The sequence below is a fragment of the Nymphaea colorata genome, chromosome 4 (assembly GCF_008831285.2).
Source record: "Nymphaea colorata isolate Beijing-Zhang1983 chromosome 4, ASM883128v2, whole genome shotgun sequence".
Taxonomy (NCBI): Eukaryota; Viridiplantae; Streptophyta; class Magnoliopsida; order Nymphaeales; family Nymphaeaceae; genus Nymphaea; species Nymphaea colorata.
In genome coordinates this window covers 27,347,024-27,366,171 of record NC_045141.1, presented here as the reverse complement: position 1 = coordinate 27,366,171, position 19,148 = coordinate 27,347,024, and the positions used below count along the sequence as shown (strand labels likewise).

General features: G+C 41.2%; 2 protein-coding genes across 2 annotated transcripts; one reads left to right on the top strand and one right to left on the bottom strand.

Moving 5' to 3' along the window:
- The first annotated feature begins 6,407 nt into the window (after nt 1–6,407).
- LOC116252998 (phosphoenolpyruvate carboxylase kinase 1-like) lies at nt 6,408–8,244 on the top strand. Its single transcript, XM_031627684.2, has 2 exons — nt 6,408–7,295; nt 7,746–8,244. Exons 1-2 carry the CDS (start codon nt 6,518–6,520, stop codon nt 7,793–7,795), a joined length of 828 nt encoding a protein of 275 aa, XP_031483544.1. The 5' UTR covers nt 6,408–6,517; the 3' UTR covers nt 7,796–8,244.
- Nucleotides 8,245–13,767: 5,523 nt separating this feature from the next.
- On the bottom strand, nt 13,768–18,560 carry LOC116252797 (actin-depolymerizing factor). Its single transcript, XM_031627337.2, has 3 exons — nt 18,370–18,560; nt 17,277–17,542; nt 13,768–14,238 (listed from the first exon to the last, which is right to left on the bottom strand). The coding sequence occupies exons 1-3, from the start codon at nt 18,382–18,384 to the stop codon at nt 14,088–14,090; spliced, it is 432 nt and encodes a 143-aa protein (XP_031483197.1). The 5' UTR covers nt 18,385–18,560; the 3' UTR covers nt 13,768–14,087.
- Between the last annotated feature and the right edge of the window lie 588 nt (nt 18,561–19,148).

The following is a 19,148-nucleotide window of genomic DNA, read 5'->3' as shown; positions in this document are numbered from 1 at the left end:
ATTTGTGAGCTTGTGACTTGAAACTTGAAAAAAAAAACTAAACAATTTATTGTAATTGGACTTTCCAATGGCTGATTCTCAGAATGTTAAATGATATCAAGTCCTAATACAACATTAGTTTCCACATTTGTCTGTTTGCAATTGCATGTTGAATTACCCCATTTATGGTTATGTGAACACAGATATATGCTAAGGTTGTAATCTCGCTTCCTAATTTTTTAGTACTATTATATTACACTAAGTGTCTCATGTCCGTGACATTTTTAATGGTAGAGGGACTGGCTTTAATGGCTAATAAACGTTCTTACTTCATTCTAATTCCTCATGAGTCATGATTAGTGGCAGTTAGCACTCGCTAACAGCTTCTTTCTCTCACTCCCCTGTGTTCTATATTCGGAGCCCAACTTCCAAAACACAATTGTAATTTTCATTAGGGTTTATAAGGTTCCCACCTTATAATTTTTTATGGTCCGATGTATCGACAAGTTAGCTTGTTATACCCTTTAGAGTGGCGGAACCCAGCCCTGTGAGTGGGCCTGCACAAATATGCCCAATCCCCAATGTTGTGGTGTTGTTCCTGGTGTCTTTGGTTATACTGAGGACCATGCGATTTCTGGCAGCAGCCAAAGTGTTCCCTTAGGTCCTTGAGTATCGCACCTTTGCATCTCAGCTGAATGTCAGCCTTTTCTTCCCGTGTGGAACCAGGCTGTACAGCAGATGTCTGGTGGAGGACCGGAGGTGCCTGTGATTGTTTTCAATAATTGGAATAGTGAAACATCAATTGTTCACATAACTCATAAACACAATTCTCTTAATGGCCATTCACAAGATGAGGTTGAAATGAACTCTGATGCACAATAAATAATTCATGATTCAAAATTCAAAATTTCTCTTTTGAGATTATTTTTTTGTTAAGTCAACAGGTATACATCAAGCTTCATGGACGTGAATGGTGAGTCTGAATCCTATAGCTCTGTTTATACATGCAACAATAATTTAAATGCTTTTCCTTCTTCTAGGTCAAGAAGAAAATGAAAAAGATGAGTTGCAGGGGGTGATCTTCAATCACAATGTCCAAAATTTACAGGCAGTAAGGAGGTTATTAATGAGTTTAAAATTTCAGCACATTTAGAGGCCACGAGTTTAGTTCACCCTTTTAAGAAAACAAAAAAGAGGAAGATGTTGTCTCCAAGGTATCATGAGTTAGCTGCACATCTTCTGAATTCTAGCTTAGTTTTTTCTTGAACAATTTGTCTGGTTGAAGGAGAAGAAGACCAATTTGGTGTTGAGAAGCTCATATCTACTTCTGAAGGGATTGTGTGTTTCTTCTTTATGTGGCAAACTATATGAAATACGCAGAATTTGAGGGGTTAATAATATTTTTTATGCTTCACTTGATAACTACAGTTTTAGTAGACTATCAGATTGTCCCCAGGTTAGACTATTGTGGCAGATAATTTATTGTGCTCCATAGGAATTCAGCTTGGGATGTATGCTGCAAACAACTGTATTCCATCACTGTATAGGAGGGTGCTTGACTAGCAGCCACTTATGCATTTTCTTGGATAGAACAACTTCTACTGTATACAATGTAGGATTGGTGTTAGAAGAATGTCATTCTTGTGAATCACATTATATGGGGATGGTTCAGCAGGGTGGATAATAATTTGAGCAATGGCAAATGGACAACTTTTGTTAGAGGGTATGGATTTGTTGGGCATTCTAAAGCATGTGCTACTTTCAAATGGTCAAAGTTCAGGGTGCATGCAGTTGTAGGTTGTTCCTCCGTCAAAGGTCTTCATAATAGGCATGGGTCCTGGGATGATTTCTGAAAAGTGTTATACTATTCGAGTCTACATTAATCAGAAGTAACACACATTTTTAAAGGTCATTTAATTTCTCTTGTTTTTAGGGGATAGATTGGAGCACAAACACAACCTGGTTCCAATTCTTTGGTCTGATTCTTTCTCTGGGCTAGAGATCTACTGAAGTTATATATGTGGATAGGGGTAAGCTACACTGAACATAGAAGGTCTCTCTCTCTCTCTCTCTCTCTCTCTCTCTCTCTCTCTGTTCTGCACGGGCATTCTCTGGGATTCAGTTTCCCTCACGATTTAAGGGATTCTACACACTCAGTTGTCCTTTGAACTACAATAGCGTGCAGCCTCTTCAAGAGATAAATGTGTGCATTTTGTCCAAGATTGGTAAGCAGTTGGATGCTATTTATGAAGCTTGGTGTATTTAAAGTTATAAAAGTTAAACATACCATGTACATGGGTTTCAGCCTCTGCTTTCACGTAATATTGTCATTGTGGTCCTTGAAGCTTGGTGAATTTGTTTTGTGTGTATAGTGATTTGTCCATGTTATAGATTCTTTGTTCCTCAATGGCACTGCTAGGATGTGTATGTCATGAGTTTAATGTTGATATCCTGGAAATTGCAAGACGAGCACTCTTGGTCCATGAGTTGGCTTCTTGTTCCTTTGTTCAAGATGCCAAATTTTGTCGCTTGCAGTTGTTTGGCTTCCAAGTTATCACTCCATCTATTTTTCTTCCTTTTCTGTCGTGTGAGACGAAAACATATTGATGAAAGTGAAAATGATGGTTGATATTTAGGTTGTTTATGAAGAATGCAGGGATGGATCATGGTACTCAAGATAGTTGCCTTAGTCAGATCTCTCTCTCTCTCTCTCTCGTCTTTCTTTTCATGCTCATTTCTCCAGTTCTAGAAAAAAATAAAAAAAATGCAGGGATGGTACTCAAAACAGTTGTCTGAATCTCCCTCTCTCGCTCGCTCAGTTATGGGAGATAAGTACTGTTATAGGCTGTCCCAAAGTGACTGTAGAAGTTCTGATGTCACTTTAATCGTGGTCAAGCTTGAATTTATAGTTACAATGTGTCTTAATTGGTTGGTAAGCATTGGCAGGCGACAAGTCATGCTTAATATTGCATTAGCAGTTAAAACTTTCTATCTGTGTATTTGCTTGTCCAGGGTCTTGTGGAAATTGTTTGCCGTGATGTGTGTTCTGGGTTGGTAGAACGTCTTGCCTGTCGGTTGAGGTACTGTCTAAGATTGGAGGTAGCGCGGATATTTCTGTCGTTTTTTCCCCTTGCCTTTGGCTTCGCAGATATATTTCGTAGCGCTTGCTCAAATTTATGTACGGGCACGTATGGAGCCGGGTGGGGGAAATTTTTGAAAAATAAATTAATTTTGCTAGTTAACATTTTCAAAAATTAAAATTTGGCTGTCTAACAAATTTGAAGTCTATATTTGGCCCCCTCAAAAATTTTGATGAGCGCCAAGGGAAAATCCTAACTCTGCCCCAAATACGGGGTCAATGATACATACCAGCGTGCGTCATATGCAGTTTCTGCTTATCAAACAACTTTGATGGCCTTGAAGCACATGCTTCTTAGGCAGGTGGATGGAGCTTCTGTTGCCTGGTTTATGACTCTATATCATTGTTAGAAATACTTGATTGCGTCGAGAATCTTTTTCCAAACAAAAAAAGGCAAAAAAACTTGGGGCCTCCGGATACAGCGTTTGGTTGTGCTGGTTTTTAGTTTTATGTGATGTCTCATTTCTGCTTGATTTGTAAACTTTTCTTATTGGTTTGGTTGTGCTGGTTATTTTACATTCGTGTTTATTTTTTGTAGCTATGTTTTAAGTTTTATGCTTGCACGAGGCTTCGCAATAATAACATGTTATTACTGTCTAATGACTGTGTCTTCAAAATTAGAGCAGATTCATTATATTGTTTTATAAACCTGTTTAAATTTTAAGACATTCGTTGAACAAATATGTTTTGTTTGCTAAACGACCTCTAAACAATCTAATTCAAAATACTTTTCTCTGATATGACCTTGGAATGCTGTGACATTAATATCACGCTGCTAGTTCAATATGATGTTTGTTATTATGGTTTCAATATTAATACGCGTCTCTTTGGCTCGGTATCATCCGTCTCTGTGGATTCCAGCATTAATCTCATCTTATTTGCATCGTATTCTTAAACGGATGATACCGAGCCAAAGAGACGCGTATTAATATCGTATACGACTGAGCGCAACGTCAAAAAATAAGATGAGATTAATGCTGGAATCCACAGATCGGACAATTTTTGTGGAACCCACCTTAAGCGACAGCTGCATTCTCCGCCGCCCTGTTCTGGCGTCGCTGCTCGCCTGTGCCACGAATGACAACTCTTGAACAACACCCTGTTGGTGTAACCTTGAATTTGATGGTGTAGAGGTCCTTTCACGGCATGGCATTTCAACGTCATCTAGGGTGGTTTATATTACTCCCTTTTCTCACACTAAAATTAAATTTAGAAGGCCAAGATGCTACTTATTTTATGCGCCAACCTGTTTGATTTAGCATGAATGGCGAAATCTAGAAGCGGTCGTGTGAGGGTCTGGTTGAATAACTCGTCACTCTTGTTGATATCTGATTTCAGAAGCATTATATCATGCAAGCTCAACAATTGGATTTTTTTTTTCTTTCCATTAAAAAGGTTCCAAGTAAATTTTCAATGCCAAAGTTGTGAGCTTGAGGAAAAATGATCCTATTAAAAAAAAGAGAGAGAAACTAAAGTTAATGTGATACAGATATTAGTTTTTGTTTGTAGGTCTTGTGAATCACTGTCAAAAGTAATCTAGATTGGCGGTAAGCCGGACAATTTTTGGATATTTGAAGGGATCTAAAGGGATGCAGTTATATTTTCTTTGATTATTTGAAATTGGTCGGATATACAGGTGTAAAAAAATGAGAAGTTGACATAGGTCCACCTTAGGATATGAATCTCTTTGGAGGTGCCATGCCATTGCATGGTCTTGCCTGGCTCAACATACTTCCTGTATCTGATCGGTTGCATGGATGTTATCCAACGTATGAATACTTTGTTGATCTGCAGAACATCGGTGTGTTATTCCTCAGTTTAGAAAATGCTATTTCCTTCCATTGGTCGTCCACTGCTTTCTTTGCACAACTGCAGGAGATCATTAAGAACTAGGGTGTCCTGCCTGCACTCAGTTTTTGAAATTTTCCTCCCTTAGTGCCCATTTATTTGTTAATTTGTTAAAATGTTACATGCTTGCGATCGCGTGAAGCATTTTAAGGGATTGGTCTTTATCAAAAACCACTGTTCTGCACTTTTGAAAAACCAAACCAGTCAAAAGGGATCTGAAGCGTTTTACTTTGTGGTGATTGCGACTTTGTCTCATATTCTGTGTCTGATTTCCCTGTTGTGGAAGCCAAAAAACGTAAAATGGTAGAAAAAATAGGAATAATTAACGGCACATAGTTTTGTAAATAAAGTCTCCACTTTGCACGTTATGAAGTCACTGCTTAGGTTGTTTCCCAGTCTACCATCATTTGCTTGCTCATTTGTTTATACATTTTTTTTTTTTCTTATGATGGAGTTTGTGGTTTACTTTGTTAGTGGGTTACGTCTCCATCCTTTAGCATTAAAAAACTTGTAGCTGAAAGCAAGTCAAATGGCATGGTTAATTGCCTGGAGAAGCAAGATTAAGCACAGAATGACGAAGCTTTCTTCTCAAAATTAATATTGTGTTTCATGCATACTTCATCTAATTACAAAACACGAGAAAGTTGTAAGGGTTAGAAAGAAATGTAGCGGCAGTAGTTTCAGTTTCGAAATTGAACACTTACCACCAGATGGGGACAGCCCCAAACTAAGGTTTTGGCAAATCTTGAAACTTTGGCGGTTAACCGAATGATGAACTGCTGCTAGCATGGTGCATAATGAAATAAAATATGATAATTTTATTTTCTAAATGCAAAGGCATGTAGGCAACCCAGAAGGAGTTTGACCATTGAATTGATGACAAATAGAAAGTCGTATGGTGCTTGATAGTTGAGATTTTTCTGTTTCCTTTAGTCCTTCAGCCAGGGGTAACTTGCTTAGGCAGTTAAGTTAGAGTCAAGTCAAGAGGTTGAGGATGGGAGTGCGCCCAACCCAATGCTGATCACTTCCCAAAGAAAGGGACGCACCCACCTTTCACGCGCATAGGTGTCTTTTAAAGTCATGCTGTCACCTCACCGAGAATGTTTCAGTAGCACTAGCAGTAGCAGGCGGTTGATGTGGGTCGCTTGCCTGACCCAACCATCATCTCCAAACTCATAGCTTACGTCCTCCGCCCAATCACGAACAAGTAAGCATTTAGAGGTGGGACCCGCTGTTCTTTGGCTGCGGCACCACAACAGAACAGATGTGATTCCTCTCAATTCCAACGTATCTCCCGCCCCGTTCTGGACGCGTGTTGTAGACTGACCATGCGATCGTCACCGCATGCACCAACTCTCCCTGCCCTCGTCACGCCCACGCCCACGCCCACGCCCACGCCCACGCCCACGCCCTTCCTTAAAAGGAAGCAAAAAGGACGGAGAAATGCGACGCTAAACCCTAGCTGAGGAGGGAAGGGAACAGAACAGTGGGACAGCGGGTGCGCGGAGGAACAATCCGTCCGTGATCAAGCAAAAAGGACGGGCGGGGAAGATGAGCGACCTTCTGAAGGGGGACTATCAGATCCTCGAGCAGATCGGAGAGGGCAGGTTCGGGAAGGTTTTCCGTTGCTTCCGTCCTGAATCCGGTGAGTTCTTCGCCTGTAAAACCATCGACAAGCGCTCCATCACCGATCCCCTCGACTGGGAGTGCCTCGACAGAGAGGTCAAGGTCCACCAGCTCGTCGGCGCCCACCCCAACGTCGTCCAGATCCATGGCGTCTACGAGGATGATGCGTCGCTCCACCTGGTGATGGAGCTCTGCTCCTCCCCCGACCTTTTCCAGCGCGTCTCCAAGGGGCCGCTCTCCGAGCCGGAGGCCGCCGCCGTGATGGCGCCGCTTACGGAGGCCATCGCACACTGCCACCGGCGGGGCGTCGCCCACCGCGACATCAAGCCGGAGAACGTCCTCTTCGACGAACGCGACAGGCTGAAGCTGGCAGACTTCGGGTCCGCCGACTGCTTTCACGACGGGAAGGTGCTCAAGGAGGTCTACGGAACCGCCTACTATGTGGCGCCGGAAGTGCTTTGGGGGAGGGAGTACAACGAGAAGGTCGACGTCTGGAGTGCCGGGGTCATCCTCTACGTTCTAATCAGCGGTATCCCTCCCTTTTACGGCGAGACGACTGGCGAGATTTTCGAGTCCGTCCTCCGCGCCAACCTGAGATTCCCCTCCCAGATCTTTTATTCAGTCTCTCCGGCCGCAAAGGACCTGATTCGCAAGATGCTATGCAAGGAGGTCTCGAGAAGGTTCTCCGCCGAGGAAGTCTTGAGTGAGTCTTGATCCTCCTCCATTTCTCTTTCTTCGTTTTCTTCTATTCTTCTCAACTTTTGGGGTCCCACACCGTCGGATCGTCTTCATCTTCTCTCTCTCTCTCTCTAAATCTTGATGAACTGGATTAATTTGCATTGCTTGGTTTCGACGAATTCTTTTGACGCGTAGGGTTCACGGAATGAATTGCATTTTCCTTTTTCTAATAGCTTTATACTTGATCCGATTTTGGTGTTACAAGGCATGTGTTCTTTCTATCAGAATAGCTCATGAGTTTTTTTTTCTTTCATCTCTTATATTCAACACAGTAGAAGCAAAGGAAAATGAGAATTAGGATTCCATGGATTTGAGTCTCAAATAAGGACATCTCTTGCGCTCCCGCGTTTCCTCTTTTTTTTTTTTTTTTTTGAATGTATTACCGGTGCATCGGCCCCTGACTTCTGATTTTCAGGGCATCCATGGATCACAAGCGGAGGCGGCCAGATGTCGGTTCTATCTTGAATGGCATCTCGATCGGGAAGTCACTTTGGAAGATCTTCGAAGACGCGAGAGCTCAGTTTGTGTATGTGTGTGCATGTACATACGGTTTTTTTCCCTTATAAATGAGTCGCTCCCTCTCTTTGGCACCTGCAGTTATAGAGAGGCTACGGCGGCGGCGGCGGCGGCGGCTTGGGCATGTAGTTAGCAGTAGCTGGTGATGTTGCTCTGGGGTCTAGTAGCGTCTTGTGCCGGCCCGGTGGCGTTTGGTTAACTCTGTTTCTACAGAGAGGAAGTGAAATCCCCCCAGATTGGTTCTGGGGGAAGCTTCTTTTCCTTCATTTTCAGTTTTCTCTCTCTTCTAATCTTGGATTTTGTGAGAAAAGAAAAAGAGAACTCATATTCGCGGGGAACTTTGGTGTAGACAAATTAAGATCATAAATAAGCGCAGTATGGCATCACTTTTTTCCATACCTTCCATCTTTTATTTGTTTTGTTAAATGTTTGGTATCCATAAGCTTATGGCGAATCGCGAAGGCTTCTCAATATGTGCAACACTGAAGCTGTAATAATTAAAAAAAAAAGGTGCACAGTATCTGAATTTTTTTTTTTCTTTTGTGCCCTGATGTTTGCTACTCTGACCGACGCAGCGCCTAGAAATCGTTCTGCTAGTTCCGTTTAAAGTACGTCGTGTTTCTTAGAAACACATATAACGTGCATCGTTTTTAATTTGCAGTTGCAAAATTATTGAAAGAGCAAGCGAAGAGAGACAGAATAGTAAGTTGGTTAGGGGTTTGTTTTTCAAGTAAAACAATTGTGGTCGCTTTCCGTGGGGTTGATGTTGGAGGGTGGGAGAGGAGAGGGGGGGGGGGGGGGGGGGCTTATGGTTTCCTACCAAACGGGAATTAGAATAGATGTGGACCATCCCTCTTAATTGGCGGCACCATCATTCATGGGTGGATGCCATTTTACGACTGCATGGGCATTGCTATGGCCTACACATAAAGAAGGCGGAGATATGGGTGTACTGGAGCGTCACTAGCTCTTGATTTTATCCCTCGCTTCAGTATGATCTTCTTCTGCTGGTGAGTGACCTACCACTTGCAAAATGTTAGTGACGCCATTACCATAGCTTGGTTAGCTGTCTGCGAGAGGTGTAGCCCTCCAAGTCGGATGTACAAACAACATCCGGGGCAGAGACGGATATACGTGGTCCCTTAAGAAGAAGATGATACGCTTGTTCCTACTCTCCTATGCAGTATCTCTGCTGATGAATATGGTTGAAAATGGATAAACTGAAATCTAAAAAAGAAAAAAGACATAATCAATAAAATGAACGTCAATCTCGTTCTCCATCAATCGTTTGCAAGATTCTTCAAGGAACACATAAAATCAGACTGGAGCGTGCAAGTGCGAAGGCCTTTCTGTTGGCAGTTGAGGGATGCTTAAACTGAGATTTGAACATCACCAATATTCAAAGAGAAAGAAAGGTTCGCCGTCGCCGTGGTACAAATATGGTGACTCGATCACTTGGAAATGTGGTGACTTGAGTCTACACTAGTGAGTACTGAGGAGGTGGATGGCTAATTAAGTGCCTGCACCAGCAGAAACTGCCGGTCCGCGATTCAGTTTTTGTTCGATCGGCACCCGAAAACCTCTCGGTCTCGGCGACGAGGCACCATCACTGTTGTCCCCAGAGAAGAGAATAATATTGCCTGTGGCCCACAAATAATAATGCGACCAGATGCTACCTAATTCCGGTGACGTTTGCAGCGGTGGGGACTTCACTTTCAGGCGTACGTCCATGCATGCCTCACCACAGGGCTGGTTCATTTACTTATTAGTAGATTCGCTATCATATTTGTGGTTGCAAATTGATTAAATGAAAATCAGTATATTATTGTCCATTCTGGAAGATTGTCCACTTTCATTAAAATAAAAATTGGTCCAGCAGCTTTATTGCTTGGACATATTCAAAACGGCAGAAAAAAAAACTTGGGCCACTAGGACGCGGTGCCTTGATAATGCTTACATAAATTATAACCAAGGCGCCTCATCCACATGACAACGAACTCGATGCCCAAACAAATTTTTAAAATTCGAATTATGGCAGCATGCCTCATCTTCTATGCACAAAACAACATCGTACCTTCTTTTTTTCTTTTCTTTGGGCCTGGATGCACTAACGCATATAATTACTTAATACTGTAGCATTACTCGGAAACAAACTAAATTATATGGGTTAGGGACCATTGATCATTGAGTGGAGTGCGAGATTATAAAGATGATTAAACTTAACTTCAGGTTTGGTCATCTACTTGTTTCATTTTCTATAGTATTGGCCTCTTTATTTTGTAATGATTTAACGTTTGTTTTTGTTGAGTAACTTTTCATTGACATATTGATTCTTGCCACTGTATGCAGTGTAGCAGCGGCAGCTTAATTGCGCGATATTGTGTTATCAAACGAGTTGATATATTAGTTATTACTTTACTAGACGTTAGTTTCATTTTCTTAGCTATACATGTAGACATAGTCATTTTCCTATCATTTTATGTTTAATTGACAAGTTATACATTATTTTTCTAATAAAAGCAATGGTTATTATTGAATCCTAATCCAAATTACCAAGTTGACCCACCAAATGAAGAATAAAAAATGGTTAGGTCGGAGTCCCAAGTCACTGGGTTTTAAAACATTATTCCATGTGCAAACGGCAGTGGCGACCAGCTGTGTTAACCATTTGGAGTAAATAAAAATAGTATAAGGTTAGCATTGCTTTTGTAAAAGTAATGTTTTAATATTGTAACTACTCTGTGCCATGAGCTGCATAAATTAAAGTAATTTTTCTCCATCAGATGCTTATGGTTATACAATCATGGGTGATGAATGTTGTGTGAGCATTCTTCTGTTTTTCTTTTCTTTTCCTGCTTGTGAAATTCCATAGTCTCGGATAGTGTGCTGGAATGTAGACGCTTGTCAGACAAAATGTCTACTTTATTTGTGAAGGAGGTCTTCAAATTCACGCATAATCCAGAGAAGTCGTGATATGTTCGAATATAACGATATATGGCTATTACTTGTCTAGTTAATCTGGAGGTGTGCCTAACAGTAACAGCCCATGCCATCTAATTTCTAACCAGCATGTCGGAACATGCTCTTCTGATCGCTATTCTTTCCCAACCAAGAATCTTCAGATGTTATTTGGACTCTTACTTGGAACTCACGTGGTGGGTTCCCAGGATCCCTACTATACCCCCAGGTAGGTTTTTGGCAAGTGTTTTCAATGAAGAGTATGGTTCCCACAAGAAGTAATCTTGGGAAGTCACCATGGAAAGCAACTCTGATTCTCATTGTCTTGCATCAAGGCCCTGTAGTACAATCGGGTGGCAAGACAGCTTATATATAAAAACGGTCCATTGATTAGAAGAGGGATAGGAGTGACCCTCAGATTGATTGATTGATTGAAGAGTGTACCATTTGTTCACCTAGGCCTCGAAGCAACCTTCAACCTTGGAGGGGAGGGGAATGGGGACCTCTCGTTCTATTGCCAAGTCAATTCTCATCACCTTCAAATGTAAATTGGAGGTTCATATGTGCACTCAAAACATGCAAATCATCACACTGAAAGCTTGAACACGGCAAACGATATGTAATTGACTCAATTGGAAGTTGCAAAACCGGCTATACATGGGAATTGCTTACCTGAGCACGAGTTTGGGTCGACTTAAAAGCTTCTTAGGTTCCCCAAGTGTTCATCGCTTAGGTGTGGATTGATTGAACAGATAACATGTGGTGGACTGAAGGATGTCTGTGTTGCGCGGTACTCTTAAAAAACAATAGCAGAAATCCTGGATATGTTATCCAAATTTGACACACAAGCTTGTGCAATTTTTTTTTTTTTTTATTCTGTCGGACACGGGAAGAGGGCTCTGACTGAAAAGCCAGAATTTTTGTACTTGAGTTTATGCACCCAAGAACATTTATTGGGCAATCAAACGCATCATAAGTGAAACATGATGCATGTGGGATTGTTTGACAAGAGATGCTTGGAGTTTTCACTAGTGTAAGAAGCAAACCCGATACGCATGCAGCTTTTGTGTTGGCAAGTTCGATTGTGCTGTTGAACCCAAGAGGATAGATAGCACGACAAGGGAAGGCACTGGGGCCTGCTAAATGCGTTCAGACTGTAGTCTCTTGCAGGGAAGAGCTCAATCATGCTTGATTGTCAGGGTGCATACTTTTAGGGTTCGAGAGGCTTTCATCTTAGATCTTCACTCAGGTCTTCTACTCCCGTTACTCTGTTACTGGAAAACCTATTGGTCGGTGACAGAGCCAGAACTTTTAACTCGAAGGATACTAATTCAAAGCTTAAATGTTTGGAGGGGCACCAATATACTTAAATAATCAAATATTTGAATGCAACAATGTAAAAGGCTGGTGTAGGCAATTGCCCACAACATGTGGCTCCAACATTGCTATCGGTTATGCATGTTATTACTCAAAAAAATGTAAATAGAGCAGATGTTCGGCTTTGCCTGATGAAGTCATAATGCAAATCCTTCAGCGACTCATGCTTCAACAATATGATGCTTCCCCTATTTCATACAGTTTCAATCATACCCACGCTTCTCCAACAGGTGGTCGTCGTTCTTTTTGAGCCCTATAGAAGCCCTCTCCGCCAAAAAATTCTGGATACAAGAGCTTTAATTGGCTCTTCTATATAACGGAGATATCAATGAATAAATAATTAAGACAATTTTTGTGAGATAGTGCGGCTGATAGCCCACACCTGCCTCCACTACTGCCTATTCCGTAGCACTGCCACCTTCTTATACGATAAGTTATTTCTTATAACATTTCTCTGTTTTTACTTCGAAGACCTCTGCCTCCACCAGCGAAGATACACCGCTACTGGCGATAAGTGAGGTCCGACCTCTTGCATGGGAATACGTAAACACATGCAGATAGCTATTTCAATGTCGCGCTGAAGAGTTTCTAAACAGTGTGACATATCGGCCAGTGCACGTGAATGCACCGGCCAACGCACTTCAGCCTTAGTCCACAACTTTAAAATCATTTTATGTTAGAAAGTGAAAAAAAAAAAAGAAATTGTCATTACGTCTTGTGGCTAATGTTTCATGTCACAGAAAGATGCCGATATATGCTCCGCCCTATACTTGCAAAATTGGTCTGGATCAGGACCAAACTTTTCTAATGGTTGCCCTCAGATTCAATTCAAACCCGAGTTCCTGTGGAACGCGACAGACTTTCGTAGAGAAATGCCTCCAGAACCCAAGAATGATTTCGAGATTTTCTCCCCTTGCAGAGTAACATGGGGGCGCCCCTTCGCAATATTCGTTAACTCCTCAAAACAAAATCTAGACACGTCGTTTGGTTGCATCCGTGTAAGCAGAACCAGACAGGGAGTGGGGTGGAATAGATTACCAATATCCAGTTCGCTAGGTGACTGTTGAAACATGATGACTGTTGAAACATGGGACAGATGAATGACGCTCTTAGTCATTCGATTGCAGTCCAGAGGCAAAGCCAAGGCAAGAAGAATTCCTAAAAAGTGTACTACAGGAATGCTTTTTATGCGTTCAAGGCATTCCACCTTAAATCATGGAACGACCATAATGAAACAACACTTCATTAATGAAAATAGGCGTCCTGTCCAACAACCAACAGACCTCAGTGGGACTTGTAGAAACCAAGTCCCTGGGTTCCAAGCAAAAACGACAGCCTGCAAATATGCTCATTTCTGCAGTGGAAGACAGCCCCAACGAAGCCCAGACAATTGAATAAACCTGCTCCTTAACAGGAAAAACTCAGGTGAACCCCAACCCACCATGCCTTCCAAGAACATGGTAAGAAATCTGTGAGAAGGACCAGACTTGATCCAGCTTAAAACCCTTCACAAACCCCTTCCACTGGTGGTACCTCATTGATATTTTCCTCATAAGTCACTTTGTTAGTAATCTTTGGACGTCATATGTCGAATAGGAATTAAGCAAGCACAATACAGAGTAAAGTATCAGTAAACATGTACCCAACTCAGCTGCTGCTATGCAAAATGAGTCACTTATTTACGTCAAACTCACCAGCCTAAAGCAGAAACACATGATAACAGAGATCCCAGCAAATATTTTCAACAGTTTTCCCTTTTTTTCCACTTTTTGCTCAACACAATGGATCTCGATAAAATAATGCACATAACTAGTAACTGAGCAAAGTTCCTGGAGTAACAGCTCCCGATATTGCCCTAATCTTATCTGGCAATTTGGTTTATCCACCAATTCGCCAAAATTGATGTTTAATTGGCACGGTCTCGAAGCACTTCAAGATCCATCTCAGTTGGGTCGGTCGCCTGAAGCTCATAGTGAACACCATCCAACTCCCTCCGGAACCTATCCTTGGAAGTTGCGTAGAGCATTTTGGCTCTAATTCTTGACATAGCGGGGGCCCTAGCAAAAATGAGCGAAATGTGAGAAAAAGTTAGTAACTCGACTAATTAGGAATGCCTTCTACAGTGAAGCCCCAGTACAGACTTAACGTCAGCTTGCCGTGAAGCATCTACTAGAGAATAAAATATAAATAACGCTGGCACGCAGGATTGCTTATAAAACATCACAACAGCACAGGTTTATAGAATTACACACACACGCAGAGAAAGCAGTTTACTATCTTTTAGGAGATACCCGAAGGAAATGAAGAAATAAGTTAAACAATCAATATCTAAAATATACTTTATGGAATTTTTTTTTTCAAAGAAACAAAAGTATGTGCGCTGTCCGAAGAAAGTAGTACAATAATTCGAAAAGCCTGTGTCTAGCCATATAACGAGAGAAAAAGTTCAGCAATTAACTGAAATATCCTCTTTCACCAGCTTCAAATAGGACTGAACGCATGCATGGAAGCGCCGAGACGATGGGCTAACCACAGGCCCTCCTCGGACAGTCGCCATGCAACTGTTCCTAAAGACACCAGGAAAAATCAGTATCCTGCCAAAACTGTTCCTAAGATACCCCCAGTAGTCTTTTATGGTGTAGCAAATAGACAAGTTGAACTTTGCCATTGCACACTTATTATCCTGTTTAAATGTGTATAAATCCACACGTACCCCACCCATCCTCACCTTCTTTCCTTTGGTTTTCTTGTTTTTCTTTCTGGATCCTCCTTCCCTCGCCTTCTTCCCTGGGTATACTTCTTTTCATCTTTGACACTTAGTTCAGCCGTTCTAAAATAAGCGTAAAATAAATTTAGAGTATACTGGATCTGACCTTGATCTAGATCTGCTCAACCCTCAGCAATCTAAATCCACCAGCAGCTTCCACTCAACACACCCACACCTCCTTCCCAACTCTCTCCCCCACCCCCTACCCCCCAACCCCAAAACCACCACAACTAGCAAATATATTGAAATTACTTGGCTATAATTCTAGTCTTTATTACCGCAGCACTATCAAATGGATACTTGTAATGCAAATAAACAACTGTGCATTGACGTCATCACTTGTCCCGTATCCAGTAGCCTGGTTGAGAGTTTTCAAGTTAACAAAAACAAACACTCAAGCAGCTGTACAAACATAAGTAGACAGAAAAACCCACCAGAGTAAGAGTAAGCATCGTTGGCATCAAAAACCAGAAGCGATTATTTACACTCTACCAAATCCCATAACATTTCTGTTCTGTCATAATATGAGTTTACCATTTCAGTATTAGTTGTCATATCCAACATTAACCAGCATGGGATAACTTTCTGTAACTTAGCTCTGTATAACTTTGAAATTCCATCATCTATCTAGTAAGTGAATTTCCATTGAAACGAGCTGCTCTATTCCAAAGACAGTAACCTCCAAAACCATAAACACCTAATCTCAAATTGTGCACTGGAGAAAGAAAAAAGCCCACCGATGAATCTTACCTTTTTGTAGTGCCCAAAATACAGAGATAGGGAAAAGGTTTGAACTTTGAAATAATCATCTGCACATTCAACCCGTCAACTGGATCTGCAGGTGCTACAGCATGTCGACATAGCACACCACTTTGGATATTAGATTGCACAATTTATTGGGGGAAAGGATGGATGCTGATCTTTGTGGAGTTAATTCACACCAGAAAACCTTGGTGTCTCAAAAGGGAAATCCTAAGTAGCGTCAGTTATTTAAAATTGTCTACCTAAATTGACCAAAAACATTAACATGGAAAATGATTTATAAATTATAGAAGAAAACCTTAACAAGCCCAATCAATGAGGACGAGCTTGAAAGGACAACGGTCACAAGACACCTGATTAAAAAAGAATAACTTAGATAAATTTAAAGACAAAATCAGGGAGCACTTTGTACCCGATATCATCATGCTAATTGATTGAATAAAGCTAATTTGTCCCTTCCAAGCCAGATCTAGTCAGTTCTTAACTAAACCAAAAAAATGTTCAATTTTTCATAGTTGAAATTGATTCACATGTTCTATCCAGGCCAGTCTGATATTTAACCATTGCAAAACCCAACCTTTCCAAGCATTGACCTGATACCTAATTTGATTGTCATGCCCACAATCAATATAATCCTAAAGCCCCATAGAAATCTGAATTCTGAAATAAAGATCAACAACAAAGTTTCAAACATAAACCTGACTTGTACCGCTCTGGATTCGGACTCAAACCACGACTGAGAACGCTTAATCAGAACCAATGTCTACACTTCTCTTTTCTTTTTTTTTTCACTAGTTCAACCCCTTTTCCATGGGCATTACCTCTACTCTTGCTGTTAGATTTTCAAAGACCAGCAAAACACAAGAAAGATCATATACGATACAAAATGGCTAGCAATATCAAAATGCAGCACTTATGCAGTAAAAACATCATCAAAATTTTCACCGCAATGGTGCATAAAATTCATGGGTTACATGGGAGCCCCATTAGGTTTTACATTCTAATAGAACATGATAAAATGCACAGAGAAAAAAGGATTTACTAAAGACTATTTTACTAAAGAATTTGGCAGGCCAAAGAATGGAAAAAAGTGATCCAGGTATTGTAAAGATGTATAACAACCATCCTATAAAATTCTGCCAACTCTTGGCAATTGGACTGGAAACTGCGTGCATTTTCCACCTTTTGAGTACTGCAGGACCAATGCAAGATTCAACCTTGGAAGCACCTTCGTGGTTTACATCAAGGATAATGAATTCATAGAAGCATTTCCAACTATTTCTGGAGATCAATGCTTTATTTAAATGAAATTCATGGAATATGCTAGCCTGACAGCATTAGTGAATTCAGAAAACGCCAAGTCATCAACCAAATGTTTCAAAACCAATTTGAGCTCCTAAACCAAATAGAGAAGTCCAGATTTTGCAGGTTGTGCGACTAAGTCTTATAATTTGATTGAAGCCACTGACACAATGTGAGTGCATGAAAAGTTCTCTAGTATTATCTCTAATGGTGAAAGATGGAAAAAGGAAAGTAAATGGACAGAGAAGTCTAATGAAAACTAACCACGCAATGAAGAAGATTTTGCTTTTCTGACAGTTCTCCGCCGTCACAAAATCAAAGTCGTAAACTGCATATCGGCAGTCATTTTCTGGAAGTGAGGCTACAAAATCGGCGTAGCTCTCTGCCGGACCACCAGTTTTCTCTACCACAACCTCCTTCTTCTTCTCGTCAATCTTGAAGATCACATAGCGGTGAACCTTCTTCCTCTTCAGCTCCATGAAGGTGGACTTGCTATGATCGGCCACACCCATCCCAGAAGAAGCACTCGACTACAGATATAGCAACACCAGGATCAATATATGTGCACGATTTGAACCAACATAGACAAAACTTCATCTGAAATGTCTTTTAGCTAGAAAAGATCAAGTTCCATGGTTCAGTAGCAAAGGAAGGTGAAAATTTTGCCAAAACTATGTGAAACGGAAAAAAAGAAAAGGTGATTAGCTAGAACCTTTCGAGTCACAAAAAGGATGAGAGAATGCCAAACAAGGAGCATTGAACGACACAAAAAAACTTACTTCATGGCGTGAAAACAATTGTGCCACCAAAACCAAGGGCAGTCCTATCGACTTAACCAGTAGTACAACATTATTTTCCCCTGAAGCTAAATATTCAGCAAGAATTGAAACGATCTCAAGATTATATCTTTTCTTATTGACCAAATGTGAAAAAAACGTTCACCATGGTCCACCTGCTTCCTGTGTAACGACTGGTTATCCTGGATTGAGGTCCACCAAACGTTAACGCGACAGGATATGTTCGTTCCACAGAAATTTTTTTATCAGACACGACGGATATCAAAGTCCGTCGATTTACATGAGCAATTTAAGCAGCTAAAAGTTGAATGATAAAACAGAAACGACTGAAGGAAAAATGGTAGAAGAAAAGAAACACACAAGACCCAAACGAAGAAAATTTTCATAAAATCCTAATCCTATCTCTTGCTCTTCCAGGTCGGAAGAGATTGCAAGAAGTCAAAGAGAAAAAGATCTGCTCTTCTCGGAATTTCCCATTACCAGGAAATCGAAATTCTTAAGACAAAACGTACGATCAGTTGGGAATCTGTATGAACACTACAAGTATGTCGAAAAGATACCATCCTGAACGACATCTCTGCTGCTGCCGACCAGAACCGAACCCCGGCGAAAGAGAGAGAGTTGCAGAAGGAAAGGAGGAAATGCTCCAATAAAAAGGAGAGGGAGCGGAGGAAGGGAGACCGAAAAAAAGGAAAAAGCTGATATTCCTCCACTCGAAAAGAGAAAAGCGGGGGGAAGAAAATAAGAAAGTAAAGATTCGAGTCTTTTGTTCTCCTTTTTCCGTTCTTTCTTTCGCGCTGACGAAAATGATTTTATTTTTTTTTTTTTCCCGTTTTTCTCTTTTGGCTAAAGAGAAGTTGCGGAATTTCTACGCGAAGCGTTTTGGGGCCTCAGATGGCTCCCACTCCACTTGTGATCCAGATGGACGGTCGGATTTCGCCTATGACGGGACGCCTTAACTAGGACATGGAAGTGGCGGCAAGGGTCGGTCATCCGCCCCGCCGGCCCACCCTCTTCCATTTTTTTTTTTCAAATAAAAGTTTTCTTCCTTATATATTCAGAATACCGTGTATTTCCAGCACAAATCTCCTAAAAAGTGTGTCGTCGAGATACGATTGTGGTATGTCTCTTTTTCATGTTCAGTCGCAAATCGTCGCCCTTGACGGTTGGATTCGAATTTGTTGTTGGACTCGGCAACTTGGGTAGATGATGTCCATGTGGTGAAACTAGCCATCAAGCCAACGTCTTCGTGTTATATGGCTTGAAAGAGAGGAGAAACGAAAAAAGAGCATCAATGGGGAGGTCGAGAACAGCGAACTAATATAATATAGGCTTAATA